General features: G+C 33.1%; 1 protein-coding gene across 3 annotated transcripts in view; it reads right to left on the bottom strand.

Annotated features, from left to right (window-relative positions):
* DOCK10 (dedicator of cytokinesis 10) overlaps positions 1-16,010 on the bottom strand; it is a 156,908-nt gene that overhangs the window by 13,595 nt on the left and 127,303 nt on the right. For all 3 annotated transcript variants that reach the window (XM_070945998.1, XM_070945997.1, XM_070945999.1), the window contains exons 37-51: positions 15,860-15,974; positions 14,366-14,432; positions 12,952-12,999; positions 12,403-12,504; positions 11,070-11,194; positions 9,145-9,257; positions 7,609-7,746; positions 6,778-6,960; positions 5,931-6,041; positions 5,043-5,258; positions 2,788-2,845; positions 2,343-2,441; positions 1,423-1,529; positions 1,131-1,253; positions 70-183 (exon numbers count right to left, since the gene is read on the bottom strand). In XM_070945998.1, coding sequence (XP_070802099.1) covers positions 70-183; positions 1,131-1,253; positions 1,423-1,529; positions 2,343-2,441; positions 2,788-2,845; positions 5,043-5,258; positions 5,931-6,041; positions 6,778-6,960; positions 7,609-7,746; positions 9,145-9,257; positions 11,070-11,194; positions 12,403-12,504; positions 12,952-12,999; positions 14,366-14,432; positions 15,860-15,974 — 1,719 coding nt within the window. The remainder of the gene's footprint in view (positions 1-69; positions 184-1,130; positions 1,254-1,422; positions 1,530-2,342; positions 2,442-2,787; positions 2,846-5,042; positions 5,259-5,930; positions 6,042-6,777; positions 6,961-7,608; positions 7,747-9,144; positions 9,258-11,069; positions 11,195-12,402; positions 12,505-12,951; positions 13,000-14,365; positions 14,433-15,859; positions 15,975-16,010) is intronic.

Raw genomic sequence — 16,010 nt, 5'->3', positions numbered from 1 at the left:
CTCTCTAAAAAGAAAATTTGTTGGGAAATGTGTAGTTTAGCTGAAAGTTCACCCACAGTAGTCACTTACTTGGCCATAAAATGCCACACGGTAGTATCGTCCAAATAAGCGCTTTTCAGAATTGACAACTTCTGCGACTTTCAGATAAGATCTATGGATGTCATAGTACAATTCAGACAGCCTCTGGAGTAATAGAATGAAAATACATTTTAAAGTAAAAATCCTGGTATTCAAACCAACTCATGTAACTAATTTTTTCTCAACAATGCTAGTAGCTTTCGAATCAACTGATTAAAGGGAACTTTCCAAATGTAACATGCGTGTAGTATCAGCTTCCACTTGGTATTATTTTACTATTTTTTTCTCTATGATTTTTCTATCCTTCCTCATATTACAAAATACTTTAATAATGATTAAAAAGGCAAGGCAGAATAAATATGGAATGCTTTTATTGGTAGTGCTAAGTGTCCTCCATTGGGAATTATCTAGGAGGCAGGTATTCAAACAGATTTATAATTATAAGCATGAATTATATATAATCATATATAAAGAGTCATTTGGTCTAGTGGTTAAAACACTAGACTAGAAAGCAGGAGACCATAAATTCAAGTCCTGTTTAACCAGGAAAACTGGCTGGCTGGCTGACCAGTCATTCTGTCTTAGCCCAGTTCACCTCACGGGGTTGTTCTTATGGAGAAAATAGAAGGTGTGTTGGATATGTTATCTGCCTTGAGTTGTTTGTGAAAATAATAAAGGAAAAGAAATAGGTGAATAAATAATTAGAGATGGCAAATCAAATTTGCGTTTTTCATCTTCAGTGTATGAAGTGAGTTCACATTTTCTTACTTGTCCTGTGTGTGATGGAAATCCATCTTTTTATAATGCAGTCTCATATTAAAAAGGTACAAATGAACAACACAATCAGCATTTTAGTCAGTTTAATTGTTGATTATGTATATAATATAATTATGTATATAAAGCATATGTATGTAATCTAATTAATTATGTATATACAGTATAAAAAGCAGATAATATGGACAGGTGAATATAGTTGCAAAAGTTCCTAAAGCACTGACATCCTATATTATTTTTCTCAGTGGGATTTCCCCCTAATTTTTAGCTCAGCTTACTTTGAAATCTCTTTGCTTCTCAAATACAGCAATAACTGGCTTGTTAACTTCAGCAATGAGTTCGTATCTTTCACATTTCCAGAGATAGTCAACACATAATTCCAGCTGTTTCACAAGGATGTCCTGCAAGTGAAGAAGGAACATCAGGTCTGTGATGCAAAATAAGATTTTTTTTGCAATTTCAATTTCTTAAAAAAGAAATAAAGGTAATTAAAACTCTAATTATGCTCCGCTGGATATAGGTCTCACTGAAAACTGTGAAGAAAACATACCTAAGAATAACATTGCTAACCTCATTGTATGGTGTATCTTGCATTCCAGAGTCTTCTTTCATTGCTCCTTCTTCTTTAATATTTGGTGTAATATTGAGAAAAGCTGGCCATCCCATAGAAAACAAGCCTTTTCAAACAAGAGAAAAAGTTCTATCAATGCTTCAGTAGCAATCATTTAAGTAATTGTAGTAAAAAATATGAAGACATTACATATAATAACTTATTACAAATACTATCAATATTATTAACCCTCTTGTAAACACTGTAGTTTATAGCTAGGTAGTTATAATTCGGTAATTTTGGCAAAAAAATCTTCTTGTCCAAAGGCATGATTTGAGAACCTCCTAAAGGCATGATTTGAGACCCAAAAGGATAAGGATGATGTGTTAAAGTATTTATGATTCTGAAATACTGTATGTAGTGTTCTCAAAGTTCTTATAAAGTTTTTTATTAATATCTGTCAATAGAATAAAGGATATATAAATATGGGATACATTAAGTTAAGTCTGGTTATACATATTAGAAATATGTATTGATATTAATCTTGAAGCCATAATTTATTAAAACGTGGTCCCAATAGGATTTAAGTTACAAAATCTTCAGCTCATTAGTCTTTCCCAAGCTTATTTTTCAAAGAATAATGATAGGAAAGGACGCTGTTTGGAAATCTAGTATGTAACAGCAGCATCACTTAGTTTTCAAGCAAAGTCTCTGGAATCTCAATGGCACTGTTTACAATGCCCAGGGTCAATGGGCACTGTTGTAGATGTTTATGATTGTGGGAATTGATACCAGGATGAACTGAAAATTCCATTTTCTAAGCTGACTGGCATCACAGATTTAGGATGGGCTATTGAAAAGACTCCTTTCATTAAATATATACAAATGGGGTTTTTCAAACGTTGTCCAGCCCATAAATGGTCATGGTTAGAACACTCACTTCCTCCAGGGTGAGTTGTTAGTAAGATATTATTATCAGAGAGTTCAGCATCTTCCAGGAACAGACGAGAGGTACAAATCTTTTCCATTTTCCAGTAACCTATGGTAGTGTGAGATGTTATTAGCATTTGGTTACTTGTATGTGTTAATACATGCATGTTTATTTATTTATTTAAACCAAGATATGGAACAATAATAACTCTCTCATCTCAAAAAAAAAAAAAAAAGGAAAAATAATACACATATATATGAAACTTGAGTTTTAGGCAAAATATAACATGAAATATTTTTACTTCTGCTATCTTAATGGGAAATATCTGTTTAAATAGTAATTTAAAGAATAAATACAAAACTTTATGTATAGCATAAAGTAGGTTGTTAATCACTTCTGTTCACACCTTACTGTTTTCTAATCAATCAAACCTTTTAAATGTACTTTATCTTACCCTTTCTCTTCAGATATTCAGCAATAAGGGCAGCTATATGGATGTAGCACATAGCAGCCTGCAAAAAGAGACACTGATAAGTTTTAATGTTAAAGAATTGAAACAAAAGCTAAAAATTTCAGAGGATAATATTCTCTTGAATTACATTCGTATTACATGGAATTTGACAACTGGGCAATGTAAATGGATTCCATTATTATAGCCAAAAGATATTGCAAAAGTGGAAATAAAAATGTACGATCCCTTTTACTCAGTGGATTAAAGCTCTGATTAACTTGCCGCCTATGAGCTGATTAAAGCTATTGAAGTAGATTTTGAATGGATAAATATAAGGAAGTTATACAATAGGTTAAAAAAAGCCTGATGGTCATATATTATATAGACCACACATATGCACACACATTCTCAAATAATCTATATATTAGATAATTATATATAGAATTATAACTGTTTATTGTAACAACATACAGTATATGAGAACCCAAATTGTTGGGGGCTATAGGCAGACTCTGTAAACTGGTTAGAAAGGGCTGGAAAGCACTGTGAAGTGGTATATAAGTCTAAGTGCTATTGCTATTACTATTCAACATATAGTATATTACTTTTTCTATTGTATTTTTAAACTTATTTTTAAACCACTTATGCATTTTTATAAGGGATATATTTTTGTGCTTTATTCCTTTAGTTTTTTTCTATTTATTTTTTAAAAGATGTTACAGGATGTAGATCTTCTTAATCTTCACCAATACCAGTGTGTCTTTGCAAAACAATAGCAACAAAAAAGTCCCAGCTCATCTGGATCGATGTATTAATGTGAAAACTGGTGATTAAGGTACCTTCCCTGTCCATCAAAATTTGAAAATGCCAGAAATTATCTTAAACAGTGTATCTGGCACATTGGTTTCCAAATCAGACTAAGCCTGGAATCCAACACTACAGTATATGGATATTTTTAAAATAGGCACATGCCACTATCCTATCTCTCTATAGGATTTCACTATACCTTCACCATGGCTAGGTTATATACGCTATCACCTGCAGTTGTAGGGGGGATATACAGCAGAGCATATGCTCATGTGGATCGGTCTCTATGGATTCCTCAGTTACATGTTTCTTTGTTGTGTCTTATGCAAAATGTGAGGTGATATTCATGTATCCCATTTTAGATCAACGTTCGTGCAGTATTATGCTTATTTATCACTTCTACCCAATCAGATCACTAATATATCTCTTTCCAGGTTGCTAATTCTATTTTTCTATTCATTCTACTTGTCCCATTTATAACTGAAGATTAGTGCAAATCATAGTGATTACCGTTACCGTTATATTAACATTATTGTTATTTTATACCTGCTTTTTAGTCATATCTATATATTTTACATGTAGTTTTTACTTAATATTTCTGTCTTAAAGACTGTAATAAAGATTTCTATTTTGGACAACTGGTAGAAAACAAGCACTCATGTTAAAGGACTGCTGGAAGGAGAGAAAGAGAGAGACATCAGTGGGATGGGCTTGAAATGCTCAGAAAATAAATTTAATTTGTACTCTTTTAAAAAAGAAAAAATGTTCAGCTATAGCAAACAAAATCTTTCAATTACAAAAAAAGACAACCAAAATGAACTATTAAGTATGATTGTGATCTACTCTTCTTGATTCAGTACACTACTTATGTCTTAATAGAATCTCACAAAAGTTCCTAGAATAAAGTACCAATAATTAAAGAAACGTTAGGCATCAGTAAGTCAGCATGGCTGTTATGACAACTGCATTCAACTTACTAAAAATATAGTAAGTTGGCTATATAGGCTATTTTGATTTCAATTTCTTATGAAAAACAGAGAACATGTACAGAATTAGGTCATATTTTCCTGCTGTCCACATTATCATTAAAGCTGCTGATGGATTATGACAAAATCATGCTCCTGTATAAAGAGAAATTGCGGGAGAAGCTTAAGATTTATTTAATGTTGTGGTACCAAGACAATTACACAAAATTAACACGGTGCCTGAATTTAATAATATCCTAAATTCCGCTACTGATTAAATGGTTCTCTGTTTTGAATGCAAACCCACCAATATGTATTTGGGTAGAATTTGGAGAAAATACCCTGCTTTAGGACACAAGTTGCTTAAATGAGTTCCTCAAATATCATGCTTGGTTGAAACAGAAAGGTGATGTGAATTCTTGTTCTTTAGGGATTATTTCAAGCCCTTTAAAATACAAAATAATTTATCAGTTTCAGATGAGCTACCTCAGATAAGTCTCCATTTCTTGCATGAATTTTGGCCATGCTCTCCAACCAGGTCCTACGTAATTCAGGTGTACTTGCATATGAATTTGCCAGGCTGTATTGTAAGTCCACAAGCATCTCTGGATCCTTCTCATGTTCCTTCATTTGAGCCGTAGCCATTAAAACTGTTCTTATGCGTTTGGTCAAGTCTTTCACTTCTGCTGGGAAGTTACTGTTCTTTGGGAAAGAGAAAAAAGGGAATTTAAGCTCACAAAATCTCTATTATCATGTTAAATGGCATCTATTTGGAATAAATCAGATACTTGATAAATACAACTATTGCGTGCATCATAATGTCATAATACATAATTTGCGGTTTTCTCTTCCTAGCTATCTCTTCTTAGCTATCTATGATCAAATGACTTTCTCTTTTCTTTCACTGCACATTATCTTTTTTTTTTCTCAGTATTGGCTTGTCATGTTTGAACAGAGTTGTAGTAGATATTTCTTTATAATATCAAACTTGGGATAACAAAGTTCTTGAGAGAGTTATTACTACTATGATTTTAATGACAGATGAATTGATATGTAATGCATTTTCTAGCAATTATATTATAACACGTATTCCCATTTGGCAAAACCACTGAGATAGCAACAAAGGAAAATATACTTTGGGATCCAACCACATTTAGACAGGATCCCCAGTAACTTATTTTTTTTCCTATGGTTATTCAGCCTTCATTATGCTGATAGAGAAATAATGAAGATGAGCTTCATATAACTCAAAGATGGCAGACTGATTCTTAAAGACACTATAAGTCACTACTGGGGAAATATCCATTGTCAAAAGAATGAAAAAAATATTATCAGTATAAATAAATAAACAGCTTAAATAAATAAATAAATTACTTTCATCTGTTTGTCCCCATTAGCAAAATTATTTGTAATTGCCAGCGAATGCTGAAATCGAGAACCTCCAATTCCTGCATCTGCAATCAGTTGGCTTACAGCCTTGATGAGCTGAAGTGATGACAAGAAAAGAGAACATAAAGACAGATCACCAAACTGATAAATTTGCTTCTCAGAAGAACCACCAGATAAATTTATTAGACAGCGATTGTTGTTTCAATCTCTGTTTGTGCTCAAGGAGAAAACTAGTAACTTGATAGCATTAGATGGTTTTTAGCACTTTTCCCTTTTTTTTCAAATTGTTTCATTCTTATCCTTCTCTTAAGAATATGTGTAATACATGAATACAATAAATAGTAACAATAATTAAAATCTTTCAATATTAAGTATGAAGAAATTTAAATTTTGGTAAATTTTAGTTTTTGTCTCTAGGAGTCCCAATACTAGTTACTAGTTATAGTTATGAATGAATATATACATTCTGTTAAATAGTCTTTCAGTACGAAGGGAAATATTTTGTCTTATGAATTGCAATTCCAAACTAATTCTGTATCTTGAGGCTGAAGACCTGGAAACTTTAAGATATTTCTATAGAATATCGAATTTTGAAGGCATTATTATTATTGTCGTTTTTATGGTCATTATTGTTATCATCATCATTCTGAGCATCTAACAGTCTAAAATAATATTTAAAGTAAGAATGAATTAAAACAGACGAGAGCATTCTGTGATCTGTAAGTATACTCTGTTCCCTCTCTCAAATGAATAAATGCAGTAACACTATAAAATCATGAGAAATTTCAGGCAGTAATTACTCCAAGGTGTTACCATACTAATATTTTCTTACCTGCAAATGAGACCTTACTATTGACTTTTGCTTATTAAATTCAAAATTCTTTCTCATGAAAAAATAAAGCAGAGCAGAGGCTTCCATCTGTGTTGATTGTGATCTGTGATTACAACACTTAAGAATCTCATAACAGAATGATCCACACAAGTCAGCTTGCCCTTGGAAGAAGGCTGAAGGAAACTATATATATAAAAAAAGGATCAATACACATCTCTCATGCGCAATTCCCCATAGTAGAAATTATCAACAATCTTACACTTTTGCAAACAGGTTACATAGCAAGTGAATTTGTTCCTGCCGAAGGTATACAATTTTTAAACCAGAATATATAAATTGTAAGATATCTTAGACAGTAGATCATATATTTCAACTGTCTGCTAGGTACAGGAATCCATTAATCCATCTCTGGTGAGTGGCCACTATATTTGAAAATTTCTTTTTAAGAATTTTATACAGATTGTACCATTGATTAACACCTCTTATTTCTTCATACTTCTCCTAACTTTCAACTGGAATTTCCTCATTTTTCATTTCAACCCTTGGTCCTTGTATTGCCCTCAGTTTGAACAGAGAACAAATTTATCCAGTTTTGCTGATGATGACCTTTTAATTATCTGTGGAACATTACACTATCTCCTCTTAGAAGTCAAACAGGCCAAACTCTAATTTCTTCTCAAAATATCATAAAACTTAGAAATAGAAATCATGGTTCTGCCCTTTGCTGCAAATTATCTGTTCAGAAAAGGTCTGTTATCTCCCAACAGCCAACTGAGAAGGATGAAAGAGAAGAAGGGATTCCTACAAATGAGAAGCCATATATGGTCTTACCTTACTCACAAACAATCTCAAAGCAGCAAATACATGCTTGAGAGCTGCTGCAGAGTTATTGATTTGTAAAAATAACAGGTAAGTATCAAAAACTTTCTTCATCATTGTATTCTGGCAATCTGACTGTTGCAGTTGTCTCTGAAAAGTAACAAACATATTTCAGTTTTTTTAAAAATTTAAACTGTTGGGAATTTTATTTCATCCCCCTTCACCACCTTTTCTTTTCTTTTCTGTCCAAATATGAGCAGGCATTTTAAATGTTTTTTAATATTAGTTACATTTTTCAAAATTTCTTGGAACGATTTTGTTTTTGCATCAGACCATCATTCTCTCTTCTGCCAAAACTTCATTATTATTTTCATAATGATGATAATAGTGGTGGTGGTTTAGGATCTCTTTTACCCAGCACTGCAAGCTATTTTTACAGTTTAATGGGAAAGCACATATTTTGGAGATAGAGGGCCTTAGTTTCAATTCTAAGCAAATCCTAAAAAGGCAAAGGTAGTTTTTTGTCTGCAGTACTGAAAAGCTATGCTAGATCAGTATACCATTCCCTGGTATACTGAAGAATTCTATAAAAGAGCGTCTGATAGCATGGAATAGGGATATTAGAAACCATAGTAAAACATGTTTGGAAGTGCCAGGCTAAATGGATCAGTGAAGTAACTCTATACTCTTTATCATACTCATTTTGAAAGCTTCATTCATAGGCAGTATGCATGTATGGAACATTTCACTTGTTGATTCTGTGTGCCATTAAGTAACAACTTAGCATAAATTATATTATTTTATTTCTTTTTTTTGAGAGTTTTTATTTTTATTTGTCATAAACATATTTAAATGTACAATCTTTTATCCATCATTTTCCATTCATCTTATCTTTTAACTTTCATTTTTAGTTGTTCGGGGCTGCTCTTTTACCATTTACGCTCCTTTATTTTACCACAACCTTTCCCCTTCTTCTCCCCTTCTCTTCCTTCCTCCATCTCTTCCTACTTTCTTCGTTCTTCCTCTCCTTCTCTTTCCTACTTCCCCTTCCCTTCCCCCACTCCTCTCTTCTTCCTCCCTTTCTAACCCTCTTTCCTCCTCCTCTTTCTCCTCCTTTTCCCTCTCTTCTATACCTCCCTCTCCTTTCCTCTCTTCTCCCTTCCTCTCTCTCTACGCCTTTCCCTGTCTCTTGTTGTTTTCCTTTTCAATTCAATTTAGAATGGTATTTGAGCAACCCCGATTATCTATTTGTATCCATCTTCATTTCAGTTTCTTATTTATTTAGTAATTACATCTGTTTCATCATTTGTGTTCACTTTTATAATAATCTCACTTTTTCCCTTTTCCCCCTTCCCCCTTTTTCCTTTAACTAGGCATTGTCTGAGTATCTATTCTTCTAATTATTTTTTCTCTTTTTCATCTTTTCCCTATCTATTTTATCTCCATTCATATCTCTTTTCTAACCAATCATAAAATTTTCCCCATGTCTTAGTATAAATTATAGACATTGTGACTTTCATGTAAAAAGTTTGGCACTAAAAATGTTACCTGATGATTCTGAGTGAAAAGACATAACAGATCGAGTGTAGAAAGGCAAACTTCCGTTGCGATGTTGGCTTCCGTATCTACATAACTCACAAGATCTGTTTCATTAGAAGTGCCTACAACCAAATAAATGTTACAGAAAAAATGTTAAGTCATCTACAAATGACAATAGTCACTGATGAACTACCACCTCTCTTAAATATGTTTCTACAGAAAAGTAGGCTTTCTTAGCAAATTCTACTCTGAAATTGCTACTGGATTTCAATATTTGGTTTCAATATTTTCTCTAAGGACTTAATTTTAAGGAATTATTTTATAAGACATGCTTAAATAAATCATTATATACTTGTCTCTACATAAAATGCACTGATCATTTTTCACATTAAAATCTTATTTTCATATAGCAGTTTGAATCCTATTTGCTTTTTGGATTTGGTTTTGGACATATATTTCACCTACAACTCTGTTCTTCAAAATTTCAAAGAACTGAGTTATTTGAAAAATATAATATTAATTTGAGGAATAACAGCGGATACTCACTTGATACAATTTAACATTTTTGTTGTAGTTGTAAGATTCACATAAAAATGAGATGGTTGGCTATACAAATTGAGCAAATGAATAAATCAATTTTGTCAGGGCTTGTAAGTGTTTTAGGACTGAATAGTCAGGATACAAATAGTAAAATAGTAAGACGCTGAGCTTGTTGATCGAATCCCTAGTGCCGCATAACGGGGTGAGCTCCTGTTACTTGTCCCAGCTTTGCCAACCTTGCAGTTCGAAAGTACATAAAAAATGCAGGTAGAAAAATAGGGACCACCTTTGGTGGGAAGGTTACAGCGTTCCGTGCACCTTTGGCGTTTAGTCATGCCGGCCACATGACCACAAAGACGTCTTCAGACAGCGGTGGCTCTTCGGCTTTGAAACAGAGATGAGTACCACTCCCTAGAGTTGGGAATGACTAGCACATATGTGCAAGGGGAACCTTTACCTTTACCTAAACTCTACACCAAATTTTAATTGGTAAATTTGAATAAATTATACACATAAAATATATTATGATATTTATTTTTTAAAATCCTATTTATGTTTATTTGTTCTTATAAACTTGTCTTTTTAAAATAAATTTTTGCATATTTAAAAATGATGGAAAGCAAGAAGGGATTATTTGTATGTGCCAGAGAATATCTCCCTGGGCCCAATATAATATAACTGCTCAGTTATTGTGTACAGGTTTATTGTAATTTTTGCTAGTTTAGTAGAGGTAGAGAATCTATTTACAGCACTGACAGTTCAAAACCTATGCATATCTTCTGGTTTTCTGATTGTATTCAATCATGAAGCTTATTGGTTGCTCATATTTGCTGCAAGATTTAAATTTCAATGAATTAATGCACAAGATTATCAATAAATAATAGGATGCTAATTAATCAACCTAATTTTTATCATTTTATAAATTACATGCATAGGAAGAATTTATGGTAATGAGTTCAGATATGAGAATTACATTAGAGTTATTGCTTTTATGTCCAATTTTTATGCTAAAAATTGTCTTAATCATATACAACAGCTGGCCTTCACTCTTAATGTTCCATAACAACTGAATAAGCATAAAGGACAAGAACATGGATGAGATCATAAAAAGAATATTTATACATATGCAAAAGCGTAAAATTCATAGAATACTGAACATAATCTAGGAAAACATGAAATACTTTTCTATAGATATTGAGATCTGGTAAATGTTTTCTGGTAAATGTTAAATCTGGTAAATGTTTATATATATATAAAACTGAATAATGAGACAACAAAACATAATAGCTATCATTATCTCACTTTATTTATATAATATTGAATGTAGAATATTTCATTAAGTACCACAATAGTTCCATTAAATGTTCAACTACAAAATTTCCTGTTATACTTACTTGGAATGGTACTATCTATCATCTGCAGGAGTTTATGATTGGAAAGGGCATTTTTCCCACGGATTATTGGTAAAGTTTGGGATCTATGATGCTTGTGAACCTCACTGCTGGAAGCAGAATGTCCCCTGCAAAATGATAAGACAATGCTTCAGGCATATCCCCAAAGCTTTTCCAAATCTTAATTTAGACAGATTTGTTTTCTATCTTCTGTACTGCATCAACATGGGCTTTTAAAAAATACTATTTTGGTGGGAACTTTGAAGGTCATGCTTAAGAAAATTGCTTGGCATGTTTACAAATAAAATGCAAAGTGTTATATTTTGGATATATATATCTTAACATCTTAATAAAAATACAACTGGGTCCTTAATATTTAATGTCATAGATTTTTAAAGTAAGAATCTCCCAGGCAATAATGTTTTAAGAGATTATTCTAGTGATTTTTTACAGTGAAGTAATGGTGGAAATTTGACACACTGCAGCTGCTATGTTTTTGTTACAGTGAGACTTGATACTGATGATTAGATGAAGCAATTACAATGCGTCATTATGGAAAGCTTCCTTCTGCCCTCCCTCCCCCCATGTCTAGCTGTAAAATGAAATCTGTGTTTATTTTGAATTGCAGACCAAGGCAATGCATTATTTTTCCTCCTGCTGCTTTGAATGCATCCATATGCCATGACACAAGGAGATTATATTGGCAACTGTTATTTTTACATTAACTGCCTCTGAACAAACTGATTTTCTAAGAACTAAATATCATAGTACAAACACAATTGAATCAAAAAGCTCAGCACTTTCTAACATCTGATTTCAACATATCAAAAAAGTCTACCGTGTTTCCCCGAAAATAAGATCCTGTCTTATATTTTTTTGAACCCCGAAATAAGTGCTTGGCCTTATTTTTGGGGAGGTCTTATTATTTTGGGGTACATGGAGTGAGACGGGGATCCTCTTGCTGTCTTATTTGATTTCCAGCTCTGTCTCCCTAACCCTAACCTGAGGAAATGGCGGGGACCGGCTGCTCATGCGTTTAAATATTTTCAGGGAAGGCTTATTTTCAGGGAAGGGCTTATTTTTGGGGAGGGCTTATTTTCGAGAAAACATGCTAGCACATGAGTTTTACTTTTGATTTTGGACACTTCTAAATATTTTTTTTCACATTTTAGGGGAGAAAGTACCTATTAATAATATTATCAATATCATCACTAGCATCTACCTGCTGCTGAATCCTTCCAGATTCTCAATGATATATAACAACGGTATATGTACCCTCTGTTGGGCCATCATGGCTGTTTGGCATTAACCCTACATTTATTTTGTTAAATCTTACCACTGTGGTAGAAGCCCGGAGGTTTGACAGGATGAACTTGAGCCTTTCAATGTTCCATTATTCCGAGTGGTTTGAGCAAACTTAACTGCAGCAGCAATTTTCCTGATAAAAGAGAATAAAATAAAAACTGTATTATAATATCATTTATTACTATAAATATGGAGAAATTTATCAAAAAAGATCTTGTGTGGTATCATATTTATATCAGAATCATATTCTATTATCAGAAAACAGGTCTCATAGCTAAGAATTCATATGAAAACTTTATAGTAGGATTTCCAAACACAATCCATATTATTTATCTCATTACACTAAACTTCCATTGAAGTCTGTTATGTTTTATACTTGCAGCATGTTCTTATGCAAAGTTTTATGGGCACCTAGTAAAAATTCACAAAAAGCATTTATTTATGATCTAGGATTCATTGTAATTCATACCATGCTCATCTAGATTCAATACTCACATATACTAAAGTTTCTTACACTTACACATTCAATTCCACATATCCTTCAAATATTTTGCTACTTGTTTGATGAATAAAATATTACCTTACTATATTTCGTTTTCCTAGGTATCTGAAATTCTGAAGGCAAACCCTAAAATATATTAAAAAATGGAATAATGTCAAATGGTTTATCTTCACAGCATTAATTTATTTCTTTCACAAAACATCACAGCTAGATTTTGGTACAATCCTGGTGAGAATTCTATTAGTAAAATCATTCAGGTAAATGACCACAATCATGCTAGTTTCATGCAGCAACTGTTCTTTCTACTCCCTTCCCACAAAAACGAGCCTTCAATATTGCATTTAGGAGACAGTTATTTGCTCTATAAATAGTCTGTGTCCTCAGGGTCTTTCAAAGAAAAAACCAAGAAAGTCCAGTTGCCTCCTGAAAAAGCACCATGACCTGGATAACTGATAATCTCTACAGACTTTTAGCGGTACAATTTGGGATGAACACCCTTTGAATGGTATGGGAATAGGAATGGATTTCCAGAAGAAAAAATTGCAGACTACAGGAACCAGGAGGACTACTCAGGTGACCCTGAGGACACAGATAAACCTCCAAGTGCTTCAGTGACCCTCTAAAAGGATGCAAATGATCAGCTGTCTTCAAGGAATATAAATCCTTCCATTCCCCACTATTCTATCAGACCTGAAGAAGCTTTTTGAATGAGAAGCGAAACATCTTCAAAAGAAAAAACAAGAAAGTCCAGTTGCCTCCTTAAAAAGCACCTTTGAGTCATTTTCTGTAGTTTACTTTTCCCACAAGATATTTCTGTGACTCAAACCTTGCATTTTCTAAGCAGTAAAATATCATCAGTTCATATTGCAATGAAGTTAGACAGTGCCTGTGATGTTAATGAGTTCTTTTCTTTTATTCTTTTATTCTTTATTTATTAAACTTATACGCCATCCCTCTTGCTGGATGTGACTCTAGACAGCTTATAATCATTAAACCCAATAAAAACATTCAATTGATAACTAGTAACATTAATTTAGCTTAAAATTGACAAAGATGGAGAGGAAGGGAGCAGCAGGGAGGAGGGAGGAAGGGGTCTTATCTTAGTCTATTAACCACTTTCAGAATGATGTACCCCCATTGGGACTCAGGCCAGTTGGCAAAGCCAGGTCTTATTTGACTATGACAAGCTAAGCAATTTTTTTCATTCAAGTTACAATGTAGTGAAGACAAGAAATATTACCTATAATATTTCTAGAGTGTACATTGCGATCTCTTTCTTTTATTCTTTACTAACTAAGTAAAGAAAAAACATTAACATTTCACAATTTAAATCATGGAAGATTAGAGAGATTGATAAGCTGCATAAAGTTAGATGGGATATGCATTTCTTTTGAAAGATTTAAAAATATGGGAATTGAAATATATAATTATTCTTCTATTTTATTTAATACCAACAGCAGCCTTGGAAGAACAAACCTCAGAGTGAGCTTACTCTAAAATGCTGAAAAAATCTGTTATTTCTGTAAATGGTGCCCTCTGCCAATAGGAGATCAGTGTATCTAGGAAGAGACAACAAAAACATATGAATGTATTATTTATTCTCTTAAATCCAGTTATCATACTCTGTGTTAAGAGTGAATATAATCCATCAGATGGAACCCAATGGCAATATTTACAGTGACAAGATTTGTTATCAACATTTGAAATATTAAAACTACCTTGTTAAATCTTTTAAAACAAAACCTTACTATTTGCACATGTGCCCACACCCATAATTCTATGCGCCCGCCCCGTGCATGCGTGTGCGATCCCCCCTCCTGGCATGCAATGGCCCTGTAGGCCCGTTTTTCTTTCTCATCTGACTCCAGATCCTCTCTATGAGTCTAGAGAGGGCGAAAACAGCTTTCCCCACCCCCTCAGAGGCCCTTTGGAGGCCAGAAACGGCCCATTTCCCAACTTCCGGTTGGACAGGAAATGACTTTTTTGCTGTCCCCAGCTTCCAGAACCTCTCTAGGAGTCTCTGGTTGCTGGGGACAGCAGAATACATCACTTCCTGTCCAACTGCCATCATGGGTCTAGACTCTAGGCAATAGGAGAGTGGATGCATTTTCTGTGTCCTTACTAAGATCAAAAGACTGATATTGTGGCATTGGAAAGATAAATGTATGGCTCCTTTCACTCATTGGATTGAAAACCTGATTATACCTACCACCTATAAGTGGATTGATTATAAACATAAGACTTTGAATGGACAAATATAATGAAATATAGAATTCATTTAAACAAAATATAATAGGTTAAACATGATTATATAGTTACATAAATGTTTTAGAAACATATATGTACCTGAATTATAATTGTGTTACTTAACTATATAAAGAATTATAATTATACTAAAATGCTAATTATGCTAAAATGATACATAATACTTTTTTCCTACATTGTATTTTTGTACTTTTTTAAAAAAAAAATCTATTTCAATGCTGACATTGTAAACAGCCAAGTGAATACTGTAAAGCGCTATGGAGCAGTATATAAATCTAAGTGTTATTTCTGTTATGTTAGGTGTATGTAAAAGTAAAAAAGGATTATGACAGGCTTTTAAGATTCTGTTAAAAGAATAACCTGATGGTATTAATATACTCTCTTAGAGACCCCATTCCCTTCTATTCTGAAGGACTGACAGATCATTTTTCATACTTGGATGTATTTTATTTCAAAAGCTCTTTACAAACAATTTATGTAAACTTATCTGAAGAGTAACAAGATTTTTTTTATAGATATGCTGTTGAGAAGGAAGAATAAGAAAGACAAAGCAGGGAGAAAGATAGTAGCACTAGTAGAGAAAAGAAAATGCACATTGCTGCTTTAAAGCCTCCCTCTGTTGTTTTGTAAACCTAGCAACTAAGAGATTTCTTCCAAGAGAACATAATCTTGAGCAGAAAAGTAAGAAATTGGGCACAGATACGGTTTACTATTCACCTACCTTCTGAAACTGTTTTCATAATATGAAGAAAACACATTAAGAGACTCCTTGTTTCTGCTTGATCTAATTTGTCAAAACGAAGAGCTGATCCAATTAAAGACAACGGTCTTACAATCTGTTGTGGCAAAACATGGAGAGTCTTGATAAATCA

This window comes from Pituophis catenifer, unplaced genomic scaffold, assembly GCF_029215685.1.
Source record: "Pituophis catenifer annectens isolate HBS135680 unplaced genomic scaffold, rPitCat1.0.hap2 SCAF_6, whole genome shotgun sequence".
In the NCBI taxonomy this organism is placed as follows: Eukaryota; Metazoa; Chordata; class Lepidosauria; order Squamata; family Colubridae; genus Pituophis; species Pituophis catenifer.
This window is presented reverse-complemented; position numbering and strand designations above follow the sequence as displayed.